At 35.5% G+C, this 20,420-nt stretch overlaps 1 protein-coding gene across 1 annotated transcript in view; it reads left to right on the top strand.

Moving 5' to 3' along the window:
* Positions 1-18,743, top strand: part of bark (C-type lectin domain-containing protein bark beetle) — an 85,850-nt gene extending 67,107 nt beyond the window's left edge. The window contains exons 8-16 of the mRNA XM_089245617.1: positions 813-1,054; positions 2,621-4,877; positions 6,777-7,219; positions 7,384-7,631; positions 10,080-10,240; positions 12,820-12,914; positions 14,125-14,332; positions 16,505-16,916; positions 17,201-18,743. Of these exons, the coding sequence (XP_089101743.1) occupies positions 813-1,054; positions 2,621-4,877; positions 6,777-7,219; positions 7,384-7,631; positions 10,080-10,240; positions 12,820-12,914; positions 14,125-14,332; positions 16,505-16,916; positions 17,201-17,516 (4,382 nt within the window). The 3' untranslated portion in view covers positions 17,517-18,743. The remainder of the gene's footprint in view (positions 1-812; positions 1,055-2,620; positions 4,878-6,776; positions 7,220-7,383; positions 7,632-10,079; positions 10,241-12,819; positions 12,915-14,124; positions 14,333-16,504; positions 16,917-17,200) is intronic.
* Positions 18,744-20,420: the final 1,677 nt, after the last annotated feature.

Below are 20,420 nucleotides of genomic sequence, written 5' to 3'. Positions count from 1 at the left end.
GACTTTAAACTGCAACTTACGGTTAAGTAAGCCCTAGTCTCTTAGTCATTGGAGATTCACTCACTATGACTTGAGAAAAAAATTATAGTTTAAAAAATTGATTGCAGATGGCAGCACTACAAATAACAAGCATTACACGGAAACAAACTTCACGGAAGGTTCACTATACGTAGACATACATTCCAACATGTACCAGTTCGTTAGAAGTTCTGCGAAGGAATATGGATGAGGTGCATGTCTGATTCAGTAGTAGTAGTAGTCATTATGGGAGACAAAAGTCGAATCAAATTGTCACATGTCCTGTTTGTATAGTGGGAAAGCCTAAAAATATGAAGAAGTGGTAAAACTTGTGACTTTTTCTGTGAGTCTATTCTTTGTTAAAAATACTTCAGAGTAATGTTTATGAGGAACATGTCTGATGAATAGTTTATCCATCCTTTTAGTTTAATTTTTCAAGGAAAGGAAGAAAAACTGATATTTTTCTGGTGAATTTTGTTTATACCGTAGCAAAGCTTCATAATTTTTAACAAATATAGTAACTATAACAGAATATATTTTTGTATCTTTAACATCAGCTATTTGATGATCGCTCATCGTAGCAAGATTCTCACTATAAGCGTACTCATTGTATCAGACTTTTACTGTACATTTCTATATGTATATAATGATAAATCTTTTGTTATGGTTTGTTTCTCCAGTCCCTTGAGTATCATTATATAGGTGTTGTACAGTAATAAATCAATAATATAATGACTCAAATCTGATTATTATGTTGTTCACAATTTCATTCCATATTTTTTTTCCACTGACAGGTCAAGCTCAGGTTCAAGAAAAAAACCCCTCGATCAAAATCAACTCTGTAAAAATCCATGGCTGCAAATATGGTTTCTCTAGTCATCATTATAATCGAGACATCAGTGATCATGGGGATCACTACCATAGATACAGCAATGAAACAATCTTGATCACTAATACATCTATAGCAGATAGTAAAGCCGAAGCTATTTTTGTGTGGACTCCTCTATGGGACCCTGTATTAAATACTTTAGCTGAAGTGAGTATTTATGATCTTGCTTTCGTATTGATCTTACTTCACTCTATAATGATGCTTTGTCCATAAGGTAGTTGATGATCAAAAAAGTTTTGCTGTGTGTATACTTTTAAAAAATAAATACTTTAAAATGTGTAGGGCAGGGGGTTCTCAAACTTTTTTCACCAGTGGTGCTCCTTTCTCTAATCAGTGCTTATCTGCGAGGTTCCCCGAACCCCCTGGTGTGGGGAAAAATTTTGGACTAAAAAAATTATTTATTTACAAGTCTTATATGGAGGTAGCCCACTATAAAGATGACCCTTTGGAGAGTTTTTACTGTATAATGTAGTCATTATTAAAATTAACAGTTAAAAAAACAAAGGAATTTTTAAATTTTCTCCTAAAGTAATTGGGAATGGTGTCTGTTTTGATTAGCAAAAGACCTACATTAATAGGGTTCATTTTTCAAAACATGCTTTCCTTTTCACCATTTAGTGGCAGTGAAATAAATAATTCTTTTAATCTATGTACCAAGTGAGATTTACAAGCCTTATAATTTAAAAAGGTTCCCATTTAAAAAGATTGTCTTGATGAGTCTGAGGGGACTCAGGACCCTTTTCAGCATTGGTGAAAACTGTCGTCTTGCAACAGTCAAACATCAAATCGAAATTATCATAATCAAATAAAATATTGAAATAAGAAGAAAGCATTCAGAATAAATAAAAACCTTCAAAGATTTGGGAACCCTTGTTGGCTAAGGGGTCCTGCGATTAACTCGATTAAGTTGATTAACTAGTTAGAATGTCAATGTCTTTAACACACACTGCAACCCAGATGAATAAGATACTTGCCTACAGTAGCAAAGAATGTTTAGAGGTGTTGCTATTTTGATACATGATTCGCCCTTCTCAGAAACTTTTCTGATGCTGAGGCACAACAAAATTAGCGACAACATGACCATAGAAAAGGATTGCTACTGCAGGGATTCCCACACTAAGGGGTTAGTACACCAACCTCTCGACGAGTAAAAAAAAAGGGAAAATGTCAAACACTGCCATTTGGAATCAGCAATGAATTATAGGTCTAATTAGCCCTCAAGTGCAGAAAATGACAGTGGAACAACAAAAATGATCAATGTCAAGGATTAAGAGCATCGTCTATCTCTCTTCCTCCTTCTGAAATACACTACTACATATAATGAAAATGGATGTGTGAAAGAGCCACCACAACCACAGTGTTGCTAGGTAAAACTTTTTCAGTAGCACTGTACGATTCTGAAATCTTTTTTTTTTTTTTTGTCTTTTTTATTCAAAAGTTATGAGGTAAGGAAACACTATAAATAATTTGTTTGTAACACCTTTATTAGTAGCAAAAAAATGTAGTGTTGCAAAATGTTTTAGTGAGGCCCATATAATTATGGATAAAAAGCAACAAACCTTCAAAATTTTTCATAAATTTTTTTAGAAATTATTTGCTTCTATTCATTAATTGTTATATTTTTGAAGCATAAAACTTACACAATGAAGTTAGTGTTTAATCTATTGAAAATTCACTTCCATATTATGTTTGATTTTTTTTTCTTCCAAATAGGTGAACTACACGATTACTGACTGTGATATACAGGATAATGCACGGGGATTGTTGCATTATAGTCGAGACATACGTAGCTCTAACAATTTGTTTCACTGGACTATAAATAACACTATCCTGAAAAATAATCATAATGGTGGAGTCGACATCCGCTTTCCTTATGTCTGGCAATACACAGAGAATTACACCCATACTTTTGTTCTGAACAATTGCACATTTTCTCGGAATAGAAATTTTGAATTTTCGATTGATGGACACTTTGCTCGCCTCAATATGACCCACAACAACTTTCTAGAGAATAGGTGCAAGAGAGGTGTCATATTAATATCGGGTATGGAAAAAGAGATGCTTGTGCATGATAATGTGATTACAGACAATGCTGCCACTTTTGCTGTAGAGTTCAACATAAGAAGTCACGCCAATAAGTTTGGCATGATACCTGCTGAGTTCTTTATGAATGTTATTCTTAGAAACAGGGATACCATCACCAGGACAAAATCTGAATATAAACCATCAAGTTATGCAGTGAGCGTAAGAGGAGTCCAGAAAGTAAATGTTACGAACAACCTGCTTGAAAACATCAACCTGCAGTTTGAGTTTCTTGCTGGGGTACTCACTGGATCATTAGACAACTATCTCAATGTTGATAGGAACTGGTGGGGCACAACAGACATAATAAAGATGAAAAAGCGTATATTCAACTTTGATGATTGGAATGGCTTTGCTGTAGCTAACTTCTCTACTTACTTAGCACAACCTGATCGTTATGGTCCGATTCTCCATGCAGATTTCAGTGAAGAATTATCTTTCATTGAAAACACTCTCCAGGGTCGCATCTTCTACAGTGTTAGACTTCGACAACGAGCAGAACCTTATATTGTATCTTCCGATGTCACCATCATGCCAAATGCTGTCCTCACTATTGATCCAGGCGTTGTGATAGAATTTTATCCTAGTGTTGGAATTCTTGCTTTAGGTGACATTGTTGCTCATGGTAGGCCAGATAAACCAATAATAATGAGACCTTACATAATGATTGATGATTCGTCTTTTGACTCTGTCTCGGCTCTAGAGAAAAGGAACATTAGCGATTACGCTGCATGTCGTTTGTGCGAATCTAAGAGATGTGATGGGAAACCAAAAGCTGGATTCTTAGAAGTCTTCAACAGCACAACAGAACAGTGGGTACCTGTCTGTGATCAACGTTTCACAGAAAGGAATGCTCAAGTCGTATGTAGTGAGTTAGGGATGAGTAACATGAATGTGCATATGAAAAGAGGGCCTTGGCTTGATCTTGGTCCAACCGAAATGGGAATAATACGCTCATGGCCTCACCCACTAGAGTGCATCGGCAATGAAAATTCCCTTTCTGAATGTGAATATCGTCTCAACGGATACGTGGATGATTATCGTTGTTTGCATACAGATGATTTTGTGTACATATATTGCGGTGAAAATGCCTTAAAAGAGAATATTGAGCACTGGGGAGGAATACGATTTTCTGTAAAAAGTTTTGAATCAAATTCCATCAACAGACCAACCATCAGCTTCGCTCCAACAACTACATCGAAATTAGAATATGTCAGTATAGAAGGAGCTGGTATGCTTCACGGCGAAAAATCTGGTGCCATACAAATGGTACAGAGAGATGTGCATCTAGATTTCGTTAATGTTACGAAAAGTGCTTCAAATGGTATAGAAGTTATTGCTGCTCCTGGTAGTTTATCATTCAATGAACTATATGTGGCAGATAATCTCGGTGTTGGAATATCATTCTTGTCACTTACCGGTGAATCTTCTTACAAACTTACATTATCGTATGATCCCCTGCTCAACGTTGATATTCCCTATTCATTATTCGGTTTGGTGAATATGTGTGACATCAACAAGGAAATGGTTATTGAGAATCGCTTGTTACTGTATTACAAATACGATAATCAACCAGTAGACTGTGTGAAGATATTCAGCTCCTCTCATAATTCGAAACAAGTAGGTCTGCGACTGTTACAATTCAATCTCTTCAATGGTACTGGCTTTTCCGCTCATCCTGATAGCATTACAGTTTATGATGGTGACATATTCAATGATACAAGTCCAGAACTTGGTAAGATCAGTTGGCAGCCTGGTTATGAAGACAATGCAACCATGTTTTATTTGTCATCTGGCAGCACTTTAAGTGTTCACCTTCATACCATTGGTGGCAGTGGCGAAAATGGATTCATTGCTGAAGTGACAACATCCATTTCACACGTGATAGGTGAGTAACAGAAACTTAACTCATGGATTTTGTTCAACATCGCGGATATTTAAATGTAATTTCATTCACAGTAAACTACTGCTGATAACTTGAGAACATTTATAATGCAGGTGCAATATAAATTTTTGATGATTATCATAGATAATTTTCTAATTCATCATGATTACTATAAAATTCATGTACAGTATTACCATAAGCGAATACATGCTCTTCTAGAGAAGAGGAGTGAACAAATCACTGAAGATGTATATGGTGAATGGGAGAGGGCAGATTCCCACCTCCACCCTACCACATATTCCAATAAAATACAATTTTTTTAGTAGACGGAACAAAAAAGGGGGGGGGAATAGCCAGGAAATATCCAACTGACAAGCATCGCACAAGAAAAAAATTAATCAGAAACACAATAGCTATAGGGGCTTAGAAATAGTCAAAGACGAAGCACTGTCTCACTGCAATATGCTCCGCCATAGAAATTATACAGTGAAAAGGGCTCCGTTATAGAAATTATACACTGAAAAGGGCTCCATGAGTCAAAAAGGTTGAGAACTGCTGCCATAGAGGAATGTGCATGAGGTTCATGTACAGTTAAGTAGTGGTAGAAATGGTGGCATAAACTTTGAAATATTTCGTAGCTGAATCTTCTGAATTTATACTCCCAGACTCAGGAAAAATTATTATCTGAAAGTGATGTGTGTATAAAAAAATCCCTACATTTTGGAAGAAAAAACTGTTCCCAAAAAAAAAAAAAACATTTCCCAGGGAGAGCCATTGCCTCTGCTTTCCCCCCCCCCCCTCTGCAAAATGGCGGTTTTTTGCATTAAGGGGGCATTCAAGTATTACGTAAGCAAATTTTCAGCCATTTTGACCCCCTTCCCCCCACCCTTGTCAGCAAAAGTCAGCAAAACACTGACCCCCCCCCCCCCCCCCCCCAATCAGCAAAATTTCATCAGCAGCTTAGAATATTTGAATATTTCATATCTTCAAACAGGGGTGGTTGATGACGTAAGCAACCTTCAACCCCCCCCCCCCCACTATCAAAAGTCAGCAAATCCGAAACCCTTTCCCCCCCCCCCCCTCAATGCTGATTTAATACTTGAATGACCCTTAAGTCAATTGTTGTCATTGAGCCAAATCACAAAGCAATGTTTTCACCTAACAGTCAAGAGTCAGTTCTGCATATCCACAGTTGAATCAGTGAGACAATAGGTGTCTGGCATGTCTGTTTTTTTTAGCAAAAAATGATTATTTGTTGGTGTGATTCTGATTTCAGTGTGTAGCAATTGACATGTAAAAAAAAACCTTACTTTATGGCAATAATTGACAATGGCATTCACGATGTTACTTTTTTACAAGGAGAAAAGTCCTTACAAAGGTGTTTTTGTATGGAATTAAGACCCGTATGAAAATTCTTATTCTCAAAATTTAGCAGTTCTGCAATAGCCATTTTTTCAATTGCCATGATGGCTAACATTTGTCAAACCCTGTAAGTGAATCATATAATACAGTCAAATCCTGTTATAATGAACGCCATCCTGTTATAATCACTTCGTTAAAACAAAATTTCCTTATAAAGGAATTCCAGCTAACCTAGCATTGTTCCTATGTAAACTTATTTGGGGGATTACAAAAGTGTTCATTAAAACAAGATTTTGCTATAACAGTATTCGTTAAAACAGGATTCGACTGTAGCTACCTATAATATATCATTGGCATCTACATACGTCTCTTCTTATCATTCTGGTGCCCCGTAGGTGGTATTGCCAACCTAGAAATACCTTGTGTTTGGAGTGTGAATAATGTGAAACAATTTTTTTTTTATTGTCTAGTGTATAAATATGCATTAGATCATCTCTATTTCCCCCAGTTATTATATATATTGCTGTCATATAATTTCAGATCGTACAACTAAACACAATGTGTCTTATTCTGTGATTGAGCACAACACAAAAGAAGGTGTGGCCTACAGGAGTGCTGGTGAGATATGTCCTGCAATCACGCTGAGATACAATCGCATTACCGACAATGGACGAAAGCTGCTTGGGAATTTCACTATCAGTGATAGTGGTGTCTTTTTGGATATACAGAACGCTCTTTATCTGTATTTCCACAACAATTTGCTCATGAACAACCAGGGTGGTCTCAACGTCCATGTCGATTCACACACATCTGTTGCATCTCTCAAGGGTGAAATTGTGAACAACCTTTTCACAGAAAACCATAACAGGGAGGTTCTTAGTTTGCGAGGTAGGAAATCTGGAGCTCTCCAAAAAGTTGCTATCTACCGCAACTACTTTGCCAGAAATTATGCAGAATACAAAGATACAATAATGCTTTCAAAGGTTAGTCTTCTTTTCAGGTATTTTTTTATAATTACTGTAAATATGTATGTTGTTCCGTGTTGTTCTTTCTTTGGTATAATTTTATAGGTATTCTCATGTGTACAGACAAAATTGCTTGTATTTTCTATTTCTCGAAAGAAAGAAAAATATCTTAATCTTTTCAGGTTGTTTCGAATTTCACAGAGAACTTGGCTTATAACAACACAGGGAAGCATACTCTGGTTGTTGAGGGATTTGATCGCAGATCGATGTCTGACCAGACCTGCAATAATAACTGGTTTTGGTTGAATTCAGCAACCGACCCTTGGAATAGAAGCACTATCCTGGCAGGCCAAGCGGGACAACGTTTCTACTTCAACTACTTAGTGAACCCTGACAATGACTTTGAAATGACGGCTGCAAACAGATCTGAGTATGTTCCAGTATATATATATAGTTGATGTGAATTTGATTATGTGGAATTATATTATTGTCTTAATGTTAAAATGACTGTGAAACGGGGGGGGGGCAAAAAATGATACATCTCTAATCAAAGCATGGATGTGTTTTAAGATGATTAAGAATAGGATATTGATTATCATCGAAATACGGTGAAAATATGTCATAATGTTAATTACCTATATACTACAGTCAGCCCTCAGTATTTGCTGGCATTGCATTCCGGGAGTCCCCACGAATACAGAAATCTTAGAATAAATCAAACCATAAAATCTTGTTTTCTAGAAGAGAGCAGGGTGCACCTGAGATATAAAGGAGCATTGGGGGCGGGGATTCTCTGTAATATGATTTCTGAAAGCACACTGTGATGTTTTATTGCTATTTCTTCTTTATTTAATTAAATATGTTGGAGTATATTGACAAGGCTTCATCTGCCAAGTTTTCTATGTAGAGAATTGGTACATGTGTTATATTCACATCATGTTAATAATCCATTGACGTTTTAACTTGCAAAGCTCATCTATGTCGCTCATGCTGAACTTGTTGCCCACATCTTTATCTTGATCGTCTTGGAAAAAATTTGCTTCTGTTTAAAAAGCAGTCATTTCGATTAATTCTGCCTGTGTCGAAGTATCTCCATTGCTATTTAATCGATTCTTGGATGTCTTCTATGTTCATATCATTGATTCATTTTTCATCAATAGAACATGACTATATGTTATTATATGTCCTCTGCCACAAATTGTAGTTTTTTTCCCCCAGCACGAATTGAGTGTTTAAATCTTTATAGAGCTTCCATGGGTACAGCAGTGCATGAATGACATTAACAATGGTGTAATTCATTTGTAATTTGAGATGTTTAATACTTTTTGATTGTCTGCACAATTATCATATATGAGCAAAGTGCATAGTGTGTGTGTGTGTGTGTGTGAATCTTAAATACTTGCATCACCAAATCCTGACCAAGTGGCTGGATTGATACATTATAAGACATGTAAGGAGACATCCTGATGTAAAAAATCTGAGTGTTAGATTCATTGATACCTCAATAATGCGCAAGAGCAGTATTGATTTTGTTTTGCTACATATTGTTCAGTTGTATTCACAAAGTTTCACTTTATTTTGTCATTTGATCATTTTTGTCACACCACGGTCATTTTCTGCACACGAGGGCTAATTAGACCGGGACCTATAATTTATTGCCGATTCTGAACGGCAGGCTGTTTTTTTATACTCATCAAGAGGTTGGTGCGTTAACCCCTCGATAGGGGACTCCCTGCGGTAGCAATTTTTTCTGTGGTCATGTCACCGTTTCTTTTGTACCCCTGTGTCAGGAAAGTTTTCTGACAAGGACACAAACAGGGTATCGAATTCGCGACACCTCTAAACATCCTTTATTCTCTCTTTCAGAATGATTTCCAGAAGCACTAGAAAAGCTGAAAGAGCCATCGCGTTAATACGTGCAATACATATTTTGTTCTAATATCAGAAAAAACACTGTAGGAATAGTGTTTTCCCACAACAGGGGAAAACCTTCAAGTACGAAAACTGCGAATAGGAAATCTGCGAATACTGAGACCGAGTGTATATTAATCTCTGGTCCCAGTGAACTTTTGATAGTGTTAATATATTCCATCTATAACGATAAATTTGTTATAATGATACATTTTTTTCTGGTCCCCTTTTGCTGTAAATAATGTCCTCTGATAATTTCTTTATTGGAGAACAAAATGGTTAATTGAAGGAATTATACAGGGTGCATGGGTAACTGGGCGTCTGACATTTTACTGGTGAACCGTTAATCCTAGAGGCATACTTCCAATTAGAAAACGTATCCAAATAACGTGTAGTACTCAGATGTGTCATTCATGTTGCAAGGGGCTGTGTAATTATTAAAATAAAAAATTTAATTTTCTTATACCTCCTTTTTATTGAGTTTTGGGGCACACGGGGACTGCATAAAAAGATAATTTTTTATTTTAATAACTGTACAATCCTTTGAAATATGAATGACATATCTGAGTACTACACATTATTTGGACACTTTTTGTAATTAGAATTTTGCTTCTAGGACCAACATGGTTCACCAGTAAAATGCCCTGTTACCTATGCAACCGTATATGCTTTGCTGTAATTTGAATTGAAAGTAATAAGATGATGTCTTAATTATTGGGCTTGAATTTTAAAAACTTGTTTTCTTCGAAATAAAAAATCTGAGTGGTAGATTCATTGATACCTCAATGATGTGCAAGAGCAGTAATTGGTTTTCTTTGGCTATGTATTGTTCAATTGTTCTTGCAACAATAGCCATAAGCTCCCCCAAGCCTCTTGAATATTATTTTCAAAATTGGAAAATTTAGCTGTGCTCGTTCTGAAAAGTAATGTTCTTTTTTTTAAAGAAAAAATGTTTTTTAAATTTCAGAATGAAAGTTAGAGAAGCTCCAGTATTTGCAACCAACAACTGGTGGGGCTTCAATGGCACCACATCAATTGCCAGTCGCATCAAAGAATATTCTGATTTTGATTACCTTCTAGAAGTACGGTTCCAACCATATCTGTATGACAACACATCTGTACTAAGTGGTGAGTATTTTACACAAACTGCTCCCTAGATGATGGTTTTAGCAGGCTTCAAATTTGATAAATGAATTGAATCTCGACGTAAATCGCTAAAAATTTCTGCCATAATGGTTTTGTCAGGACTTTACTAAAAATATATCTATACAAACATACTAGACAAATTAGGCACTGTAATTCCTTATAATAAAGCCACGTCTCATACAGTGCAGTGCCATATTAATGCATGGGCCCAACAAGGCACTTCAAGAGGAGAGAAGGGGCCTCACATTAATGAGAACCGATTGTAATTTTCTAACGTAAGCATGTAAATTTTCCAGGTAGAGTCTCAGAAAAATAATTTGGCCCGGGCCCATGATGCTTTTAAGAGAGAGGGCTTAGGCCTCATATAGTTTAAAAAAGTTCTTTTCCTATAAAATTTAATTTTTGGTTGTTGAGGCTATATACTAACTCTTTTTTTCCCCCAGCATTCTAACTTCAAAGGATTCTAATGAATTTTTATTAAAACTTTCGATCCAGGGTGATGTCTAATGTTTAATCAGTAATTCTGGAGAAGCTTCGTAACTAGACACCTCAAAAGTATAGATTGGTATGCCAACTTATGCAAATTTCAAGTTATTGAGATTTCATCTAATCTCACCCTCTTAATTTTTAACCTTTTACTGGCTGAATTAAGATTTGAGTTGATTTTCTAATTTTTTTCTGTTATTTCCTGTTCTGATCCTTTAATTTAGAGATATCAATTTAAGTAAAATTCATGGAAAAAAATTTTCTTGCATCAATCCATGTTTTCTGGATTTTCCCATGTCCTTGTAGAAACAACATTAAAATTTAAAAAAAAATGTATTCTTCCTTAAAAACAGGTGATTTAAAAAAAATTAAATTTATGCCATTTCAAAACGGCCGCTCTGCAAACGTTAAACTGCATTCCTGTGTGTTGAAATTTATCGAGAGAAAAGGGACACCATGCATGAAAATGTAACCTGGGGAAGAAAGAAAAACCACATACATATCTGCATCACAGTGAATAAAAGGCGCGGATGACAGCCCTGTAAAGTTATTCCAGCATGCAACCATTCTAAAAGTTGTAACATACGGAATAATGATGCACTTTAGTTATACTGAAAAAGCAGACATGCATTTCAGTATGAAAATACTTAGCGTATTTCCCCAAGTTATATTCGCATGCATGGTGTTCTTTTTCTCCCAATAAATTTCAACAGGAATGCTGTTTTAACATTTGTGGAGCGGCCATTTCATTTTGACCCTGCATTCGTTGATGACAATTGTTTGTATTGGTATGCATCGATATCTCTTTCAGATGGGAAGCGGGGTGTGTCCAGTCCTTCAATGTTTGTATTGGTGTGTACTATCACCTTTTAAAGTTTTCTCCATCTTTTCTGAATCACCTTGTATACAGGGTAGTAAGGAAAGTTACTAGGCCACGTTTTACTGGTGAACCATTGATCTTAGAGGCATACTTCCAATTAGAAAAAGTATCCAAATATTGTATAGAACTCAGATATGTCATTCATATTGCAAGGGAGTTGTATAGTTATTAAAATATAAAAACCAACTTTTTATACGGACACCCCTGTCTTCAAATGCCTAATTATAAAGTTGTTGGCCTGTCTCTTCTGAGGCAACAAAAAAATTACTCATTTCCAAGTGCAATATGGGATAGAACACAGTGAAAATGTTGACATACACATCATCTTGAACAATGTCAGGAAATGACGCCAATGTTCCCGAGAAATATTCACAATTTTGTTGTCTTATTTTAATTTGCGATAAATATGTCATTGAATAAAAGTTGTGAATACAGGGGTTGACAAATCCCAGATTGCCATGAAGACTAGAAAGTTGGCACCTAAAATTTTATGTTGTTGATTACTACACTGCAGTCTGAGAACAAATTTTTTTTTAATTGTGATAGCATATCTACCAATAGGAAAAGAGGTTGCCAAGTTCTTGACAAGCTGGGGGGGGGGGGGGAATTACCATTTTCCTGGAGAAAAATTATGCTTGGCCCCCTAAGAAATTTGGCTCTTGCTTAAATTATTTTTTGATTCGTTAAGCCCTGGTGATAATAGTACAAATTGTAGTTGCCTTAAGTGTAGTTCAGTGATTTTGTGTGAAGTTAGAGAGATTTCTCTCCATTGAATTTATAATACAGGGATAACCACAGGAATAATAAATGTTGAGTTATCTGCGTGTGAAGTTATCAAGGTTCTACTGAATTATAAATTTCAAAAGAAACGGAAGGTAAACGTGAAAAATGCTGAGAATATTTAGTATTATTCACATTTTACCTGGTTTTTTTTTCATTCTTGAACGAAAATTAAACTTTGCTGCAGCATTTCTACGAAAACATTTTTTTCTCCTGTCATTTTTCTGGGTGCTTCTTATTTTACCTTCCATCAGTTCATTTACAGGAAATTACTGTGCTTTTGGATCTTGAGGTCAATCAGGTCACATCCCACAAACTAATTTTTCACTTCTGTGTGGGATATTTCATTCAAAATTCTGTTATTTTATAAATAATATAATTGCATACTTTTTTCCTCTCCCCCCCCCCATAACAGGCAAATGTGCTGGTGGTTGGACAAAAATTGGTGATACGTGCTTCCTTTATGTTGGCGGAATGATGACATTTGCTGAAGCCAAACACTTCTGTGAGGTATATGTCAAGTTTTTCTAATTTTGGGACTTTTGAATGTTTTATTGCTCCTGTTCTGCACAATATGACTGTCTATTAACAGAATGGCTAATGACCATGGTTTGACAGGTCTGGGTGAAATCATACGTTTTAGGTAGCTGTTTAGAAGCAACTTTTAAACTGTAGGTCCTACTTTGATTGGCTCACCCAAGTGGTGTGGTGGTAAGATGTTCGTCTTCCACCGTGAAGGTTGTTGTTGGGGACCCAGGTTCAAACCTGGATATAGAAAAGATATTTTCTCTAACGAGCTTGAGGTGACCACAGATAGACAGTGCCTTCATTTCCAACCCATCTCATTAATGGCAGTAAATTGCAATACAGCGATATGGCCAGAGTTGGTGTATGGTGAAGTAGTCTGATAGGCCCTATTGCCATAAAAATAAATGTGCTACAGAATTTTGAAAATTCTTTTTATTTCCACTAAGTTTCAGTTTATTTAATCACTTTTTCCCTCGATTTTACTTTTTTACTTTATAATATCATGAAATTGGGTTTCCCCCGCCTCACGCGAATCTTATGTCATCTGCATAGCACCTGAATTTTTCATTTGCCTCTAAGATAATTTTTTATTTTAACTCTCTTTGGTCCAGAGGTTTTTTCGGTACTTTATAGTTGACACTTCACCCCCTGCAATTACGTGATTACAGGAACGCTCCTGGATACTGGCTTTTGCATTTTGAATAGCTCATGAATTTTGCTGAGAAGCTGAATTTCTAGGGACTTTCCCATAATCATGAGAGCCTATGAAGTAACACTTTTTTCAAATATTAATTCCATCTTGGCATATTACTGCAAAGAGTTAAATCTATTGCCAGATTCTCCTATGACTTATAGGAGAGATATGTATAGCAAACAGGTTTTTAACATGATCAACTTACTCCCACCTGAAAATGAAAATTTCATGCTTAATCAAAATTCCTTTTGATTAAGCATGAAATCACATGCCACAAATTTTTTTTTTTTTACTGGAAAAAAAAACTGACTAAATATGACCTCCATTTGCTTATTAGACAGTGCTCATGTTAAAGGGGGGGGGATTGCCCTACTGTCAAAAAAAGTACTAATCACAACAAATATACCCCTTAATTCTGTTCCATTTTATAACAAGCACATCTTTCGGGTAGGTTTTACTGCACTAGAGTTTAATGAATTGTTTTTCTTTTTGCTTCAGCTGGATAACGCTTCACTTCCATATGTAAAGACAATGCACGAAGAGCTGATGGCATTTATTGGATCTCAACAGTATTCCTACCATCGTTATTCAGATAGAGTTTGGATCCAGTCTATCAATGTGGACCTCAGAGAATGCGCTGTGCTTGTCAATAAGAAAGTCATTACACATTCCTGTGATGATTTCTTCCCCTTTTTATGTGAAAGAGGTTTGTATGTATATGTATTTACTTTAGGCTATTCTAATGAGTAATGAGTATACAGTGAAACCTCGCTATAACAATACTTAATATAAAATCTACAACTTTTTTTCAAAATGCTGTATGGAATCCTGTTTAATGCTAAAATGTTCTTGATACAACAATATCCTTTTCTACGATAAATTCCTCTATAACAATATTTTATATATTAAGACATTTTGAAATTGCCACAAGGATATACAGTAAAACCCCTCTTAACAGACACCCCTCTTTTACAGCGAAATAATATTTTCCCCTTTTATATAATAAAAGCATGAATTTCAAACCCCCGATTACGAGTTCCTGCTAGTAACCACAAAAGAGAAGTTTTACTGTAATTTCAAATTTCTCTCTCTGAAATCACCTTCAATACATTTTAAGAAACTCACTAGTTTTTGTTCTTCCAAGAGAATCTGGTGACATCTCAGGAGTTTATTGTCAAAAGAGAACATTTCCACTTTTTTTGAAATACACTTTTTAACGATTCCTGAATTTTTGGGACAAGCTCTGTCGAATTATGCAACAACGTTTATTAAAAACTGGGATATTTTTGGTCGAAATTATATTGTAAAGTGGGTTGTTTCTACCAAAAGGGAACACATATCCAACTTGTTCATTCACATCAGTATTTTTCATTCAAAAGAGAACACAACAAAGCGGTTGCCTACTGGCTCATGAATTTATCGATTTAATTTTAAAAGGATTATTTTTTCAAAATGATACATTTTTCAGTAACATTTTCAAAGTCACATTTTTGTGATGTTTGGTCAGAATATGATAACTCCAAAATCACAGTTTTGAAATATAAGAATTTGCATTGTCATTTAAAAATAAAAAATAAAGCATATATACAAATGAAAATATCATACATCAACATGCTGTTTAGCCGTAAGCACATATTTGTGCATTTACCTCACTTCTAATTAGTTATAATTAGCAAGACTTACTTTCAGATCAAAAAGCCATTTTTTGGAAATATGTTCTGACCAAACACCACAGATTTTACAGTAGAACATCTCGTTAATGGACACCCATAGGACCAAAAATTTGTCCATTAATGGATAGTAAAATACATTGAGTCCTGTTGATTATAATTCAAAAAGTGTCCATTTGTGGAGGTGGCTGTTAATAGGAGGTTCCACTGTAGAATGATTGTGTTTCTTATGCTACTCACAAGAGTAGTAAGGATACCTTCCTTGGCTAGGTGAACCCTTCTGGAATCAGCAGGTGGTGTAGAAATTTCCAATTTTCCAGACTTAAACCTGCTCTAGTTTTAATCAAAGTGTAACATTTCCTAACTTTCTTTCAAGACTGAACATTTTCAAAATTTAAATGTAGATAACACCCTTGAATGTATAAATAAAAAAACATAATATTTTAATGTTTTTGTACCACTCCCCCATATGCTACTTGTTGGGCTATTTTCCACTTTTCTAAAGCAGCCTATCCCAAAGAAAAAACGCTTTTTACTTCTGCTGTAAATTTAGTAATTGTGGAAATGTTTTCTTTTTGAAAATAATCTCCTCATCTGTATTTTTTACCACTTGCTTCCTAAAAGTATTGATGAAGTTTCCCCTGTTGCTACGTTATGCATAATACAAAAATTTAAAATGCAATATAAACACCTTTTGCAGGGTGAAACACTCCTATCTGAATTTTAACTGGTTATAATTTTTTGTGGTGAATAAATGCTCATAAGTGAATTTTCTGATGACACTTATTCAGAATTCATATAAGATATTCATATCAGATATTCATATAAGTGACAACACTTATTCAGAAGAGATGTCAGTCAATAATGGAATACTTTGGTTGTACAAGATGATGATACTGCCTCTTTAGGCATTTCATTTTCAAAATCAAACCTGGCCATTGGCCTCTCTATTGCCATTGGGCAATTTAGGCCTCTTGATTTAACATTTTTTTGTAGTCCGCAGAACATCATTTCAAAATTTTACTGTATTTGAAACATTATCAGATTTTTAATTGCTGTGATGATTTGTTATTTTGTACTATTAGTTTCTGTAAGTAAATCACGTGGCTTGGTGGGGGTTATGTTTCATGCTTTACCTGTTATTTCAGTTAATAAAAATCTGATATAAACAACTTTTTTTTCCTTGTTTCCGCTTCTTTCATGATTAGATCCAGAAATCACAGTTGTTCCTCGCTTATGGTTGATGGAGCCACTCACTATAGCTTTCGTTTGTGTGTCGCTGCTGGTCTTAGTGTTCGTGGCTCTGTGTTTGTTCTTTTGGCTCTGCAAATCTCGTCAAAGGTACAGAGAGAAGCTAGAAAGGAGGAATTCGATCCGCGCATCCATCCGATCAAATCGTTCTCTCACTGGATTCAGCGAACTGGGCTACAAGAGGCGTATCGAAAAAGCTTTTGATCCTGAAGCTTCGAGTAAAGTCCAAGACATCAAGCTGAACGCAAGTGTGGATTCTATCGAGAAAACGTCACGGTTTAGCTGCTCTATGGATGATAGCTATGACAATACACTCAATGAGACGGCTTCTGCAGTTCCGAATGGACACTATTCAGAATTTGTGAATAGGTAAATGATAATGAAATTTCATATATCGATAGCTCCTAATACAAAAATATTGGTATTGGAACTTGAAATTTCCTATGTCTGATTAATAAGTTTGAGTATGAGAGCAACACAAAATTTATCTCAGTATGTATGTATTACTCTCTACTAAGGAGTCACTAAGACCCTTAAAAGTTGGGGGGAAATATTAGTTTATGCCGTTTTTCTTATTAAAAAAAATATGCTTGTCTCTTAAAAAATTACATTTTTATGTAGCTTATCTCATTTTATCTCTATTTTTCATGTAGTTACAGACAAGATCCGCAGCTGGAAAATACAACGGTGAATATGATGGTTCATCCCACGTTCGACCTAACTTACGAGAACCATGGATATGTCGATCGTTCAGCATCCCGAAACTCGCATGAGATCTCTAGAGACTGGAGCTCTTCTGCAGGCTCAACCCTTGACATAAAACGCTCTTTAGAGCATGTGGTGAAAGATATGCCTTATAATAACGGTGGCCCATATAGGAACATTCCTTCGCCACAGTCGCACAATTCGAGAGACTGCACGAGTAGTTGCAGCAGCAGTAGGGCGCCACCCTTAGAAACAGCCATGTAGTCGGGAATGAAACAGAAGGCGGTTTTACTTCACATGTGTTTCATATTTCTTTGTCTCGTGTATTGTACAGTCGAGTTGAAGAACATTGCTCAAAACTTCTAACGAAGTGTTATATTGACGGATATCTCCCGTTGATCTTTTCAAGAGAGGGGAGAAAGAAAAAAACTTGAGCTTAGTTGTAAAGCCGAGAATTAAGCTGAGCTTAATTGAAGAGCTTTACGGTCATTATATTACACAAAGGACTTGACCAACAACAAAATAGATTGTGGAAATGTTTAATGTTCCGTATATTTTTGTGAAAATTCGTAAACAGTGCAATCACTGCCCATAAATGTGTAAATTATTGTTGGAGAATGTTTTTATGTATGTATACATCATGCTTCACATTCCATTTGATTTTTTTTCAACCTTTAGTTATTTGTGTGTGTGTGTAAAGCTCGGGTAATCATCCCACATCAAAGAAATTATGTGTTGAAAAAAGCAGTGTTTATATAAATCCCTTGTGTTATACTACATTCATCACATATTTTCTACTTTTATGTGTGTGTGTGCGTACTTTCGTGATTAGCTGCCAAATCATAAGCTTATGTTGTACGGTACTTTCAAACTTCCGCCATAACATTCCATCTAAAGTTGTCGTGTTATAGAATGATTACATGCTAGATTTTAACGGATATCATTCTCATCAGGTTTTTCCTACTTATTCTTTGTCTGGTGAATTTTTGTTTTTCGAAACACAAAATTATGTGCAATTTTACCTCCCAGTGACATGAATATGCTATATCGAAAAGTAACATTTTTAATTTTACGGTGAACTTGAAAAATTATATATTTATATTGTACAAATTATGTATTCAATTATTATCATACATTTATTTACAAAAATGTCAGTTGAAATTCCATTTAGAGTATGGAGGGATAGTACCCATGTTGGTGATGAAGAATTGTGGATTCTTAGTCTATATTGCAAAATATTCAGTTAGGGAAGACTTGTTTTATTTGATCTCACGTTATCCAAGACAATTGTAATGAAATGAGAACTGCCAACTCAGGATAGGAAAAGAAATAGCATTTCCTAAACTTATGCGGGTATAAAAATTGACTGATTTATCATGATGATTCAATTTAACTTGATATCAACTCATTGGTATAAGTGTCCGTAATCCATAAGCATTTTGCATCTGGGTATGCAATCGATGGCTGCTCACTTAGTAACCTCCATCCCTCAAAAAAAAAACATATCATTCATTCACCTTTTTTTGTCTCAGTCCAAGATATCAGGGAAACATATTTTCTGGGTGTTATGCTGAGGTGAACTCAGAAAGAAAAGTCATCTGGTCTCTGCAGAGACTCGAACCCAGGCCCTTGTGCAAACCAGACAAGGAAAATATCTGTTTCCTTGATATCATTCACTGTTGAGCATTTTTGCTTTACAGATTCGCAAGTTGGCAGTTGCAATTCTTTATCATAAATCTATTCTGGTTCTTAGTGTTGGTCATTTTTCTTGTTCCAGTTTATATATACTGTTGTAGCTGGAAAAAGTAAGTCCTGTTTCTGGCTACCAAAATTTGGATAGCCAGTTATACAGGCTATACAAATACATTTGCATACAAAATTGTTTGCTTAATGAATATCTTTGCAACTGTTGACACCTCTGATCAGTTTGTCACTTTTTGAGTTCTAAATTGTTTTTATTTCTGAGTCACACAAATTCCATTATCACAATGCAGATTGTGTATATGTATGTATATCGGTAGAAAAGTTCATCTTACCCACACCATGTTGGGCATAGACACCAGAATTCGGAGACTAAAGGGTGCTTGCGCCATTCCCACCTCAACAAACTTTGTAAGAGGGCCAAGAATTCATGGATGTACAATGTAATTGTATTATACAGTGCATGTCCTCCCATACACATGGGACATCGAGCAACTATGCCCCAAAGGTGAGAAACCGAACAGAAACACATTGAATAAAAATTCATCACATAATTATCCTTTTAATATTGCCTACCATACTAAATATAGGTTTGGCAGCCTACAAAAGACCATCATTAATAAGAAAAGGATTGTTTAAAAGTTAGAGATAATTTTTTTGATTGAAAAATGAAGTAGAATTTCTTACATTTTTTAAAAGCTTTCCTGTGCCGCGCCTGATACTAAAGCATGCCACGGATTAACTACCCCCTGGCTTGTATAATCGGTTAGCTTCCAATCAGACCTTATTTGTGATTTAATACAGTTAAATTTCTCCTATGCTGTATCACAATAGAAGTTTTTTAGGAGAGTACATAAATATCGCTACGTAAAAATTTTATTGCAATAGAACCTCACTAATCTAAGATGGAATTAGTTAAAAAGTTAAACTGCCAGGGTTCAACCCTCTTTTTAAACCTTTAATGACATTAGGTATCCCTATATTGTTAGACACAAGACCCCTAATAATTTTGTTAATTAATGACCAATAGCCGTCACAGCCTAGTGTCTCTCATTCCCAGAGATTCAATACATGCTAGGTAATTTTATAAAAAATTCAAACTGATGGGCCACTTCAAAGAAAGGCCATCCAATGTTTTCTCTCCGCTGATGGGCCAAAACCCCACCAGTTGTTGACACGTTAAAAAAATGCTTGATACATGTACTGACTGGGGATCGGAACTGACTAGGCAATCAAAAATATACAAGAGCACAGCCAGGTACAGTTTATGAGTCTTTGGCACATAATGACAATCTCCTTCCCCCCCCCCCCCCCAATAGCATTAACAATGCTTGTAGTATACCCAGTGATGTCCTTGGGATACGTCTTTTCTCTCCAATTTGCACAACTTTTTTTCAGCTCTTCGGATTAAGTGATTTTTCAAGTTTGTAGTGTACGTTCAAAATTATATAAATGGAGTGATTTCTC

Source organism: Pholcus phalangioides, unplaced genomic scaffold (genome assembly GCF_987345545.1).
Source record: "Pholcus phalangioides strain wild (caught in Gottingen) unplaced genomic scaffold, Ppha-v1.0 ptg000016l_1, whole genome shotgun sequence".
NCBI lineage: Eukaryota > Metazoa > Arthropoda > Arachnida > Araneae > Pholcidae > Pholcus > Pholcus phalangioides.
Note: the sequence above shows the minus strand (reverse complement) of the source record. Positions and strands in the feature narration are given on the sequence as shown.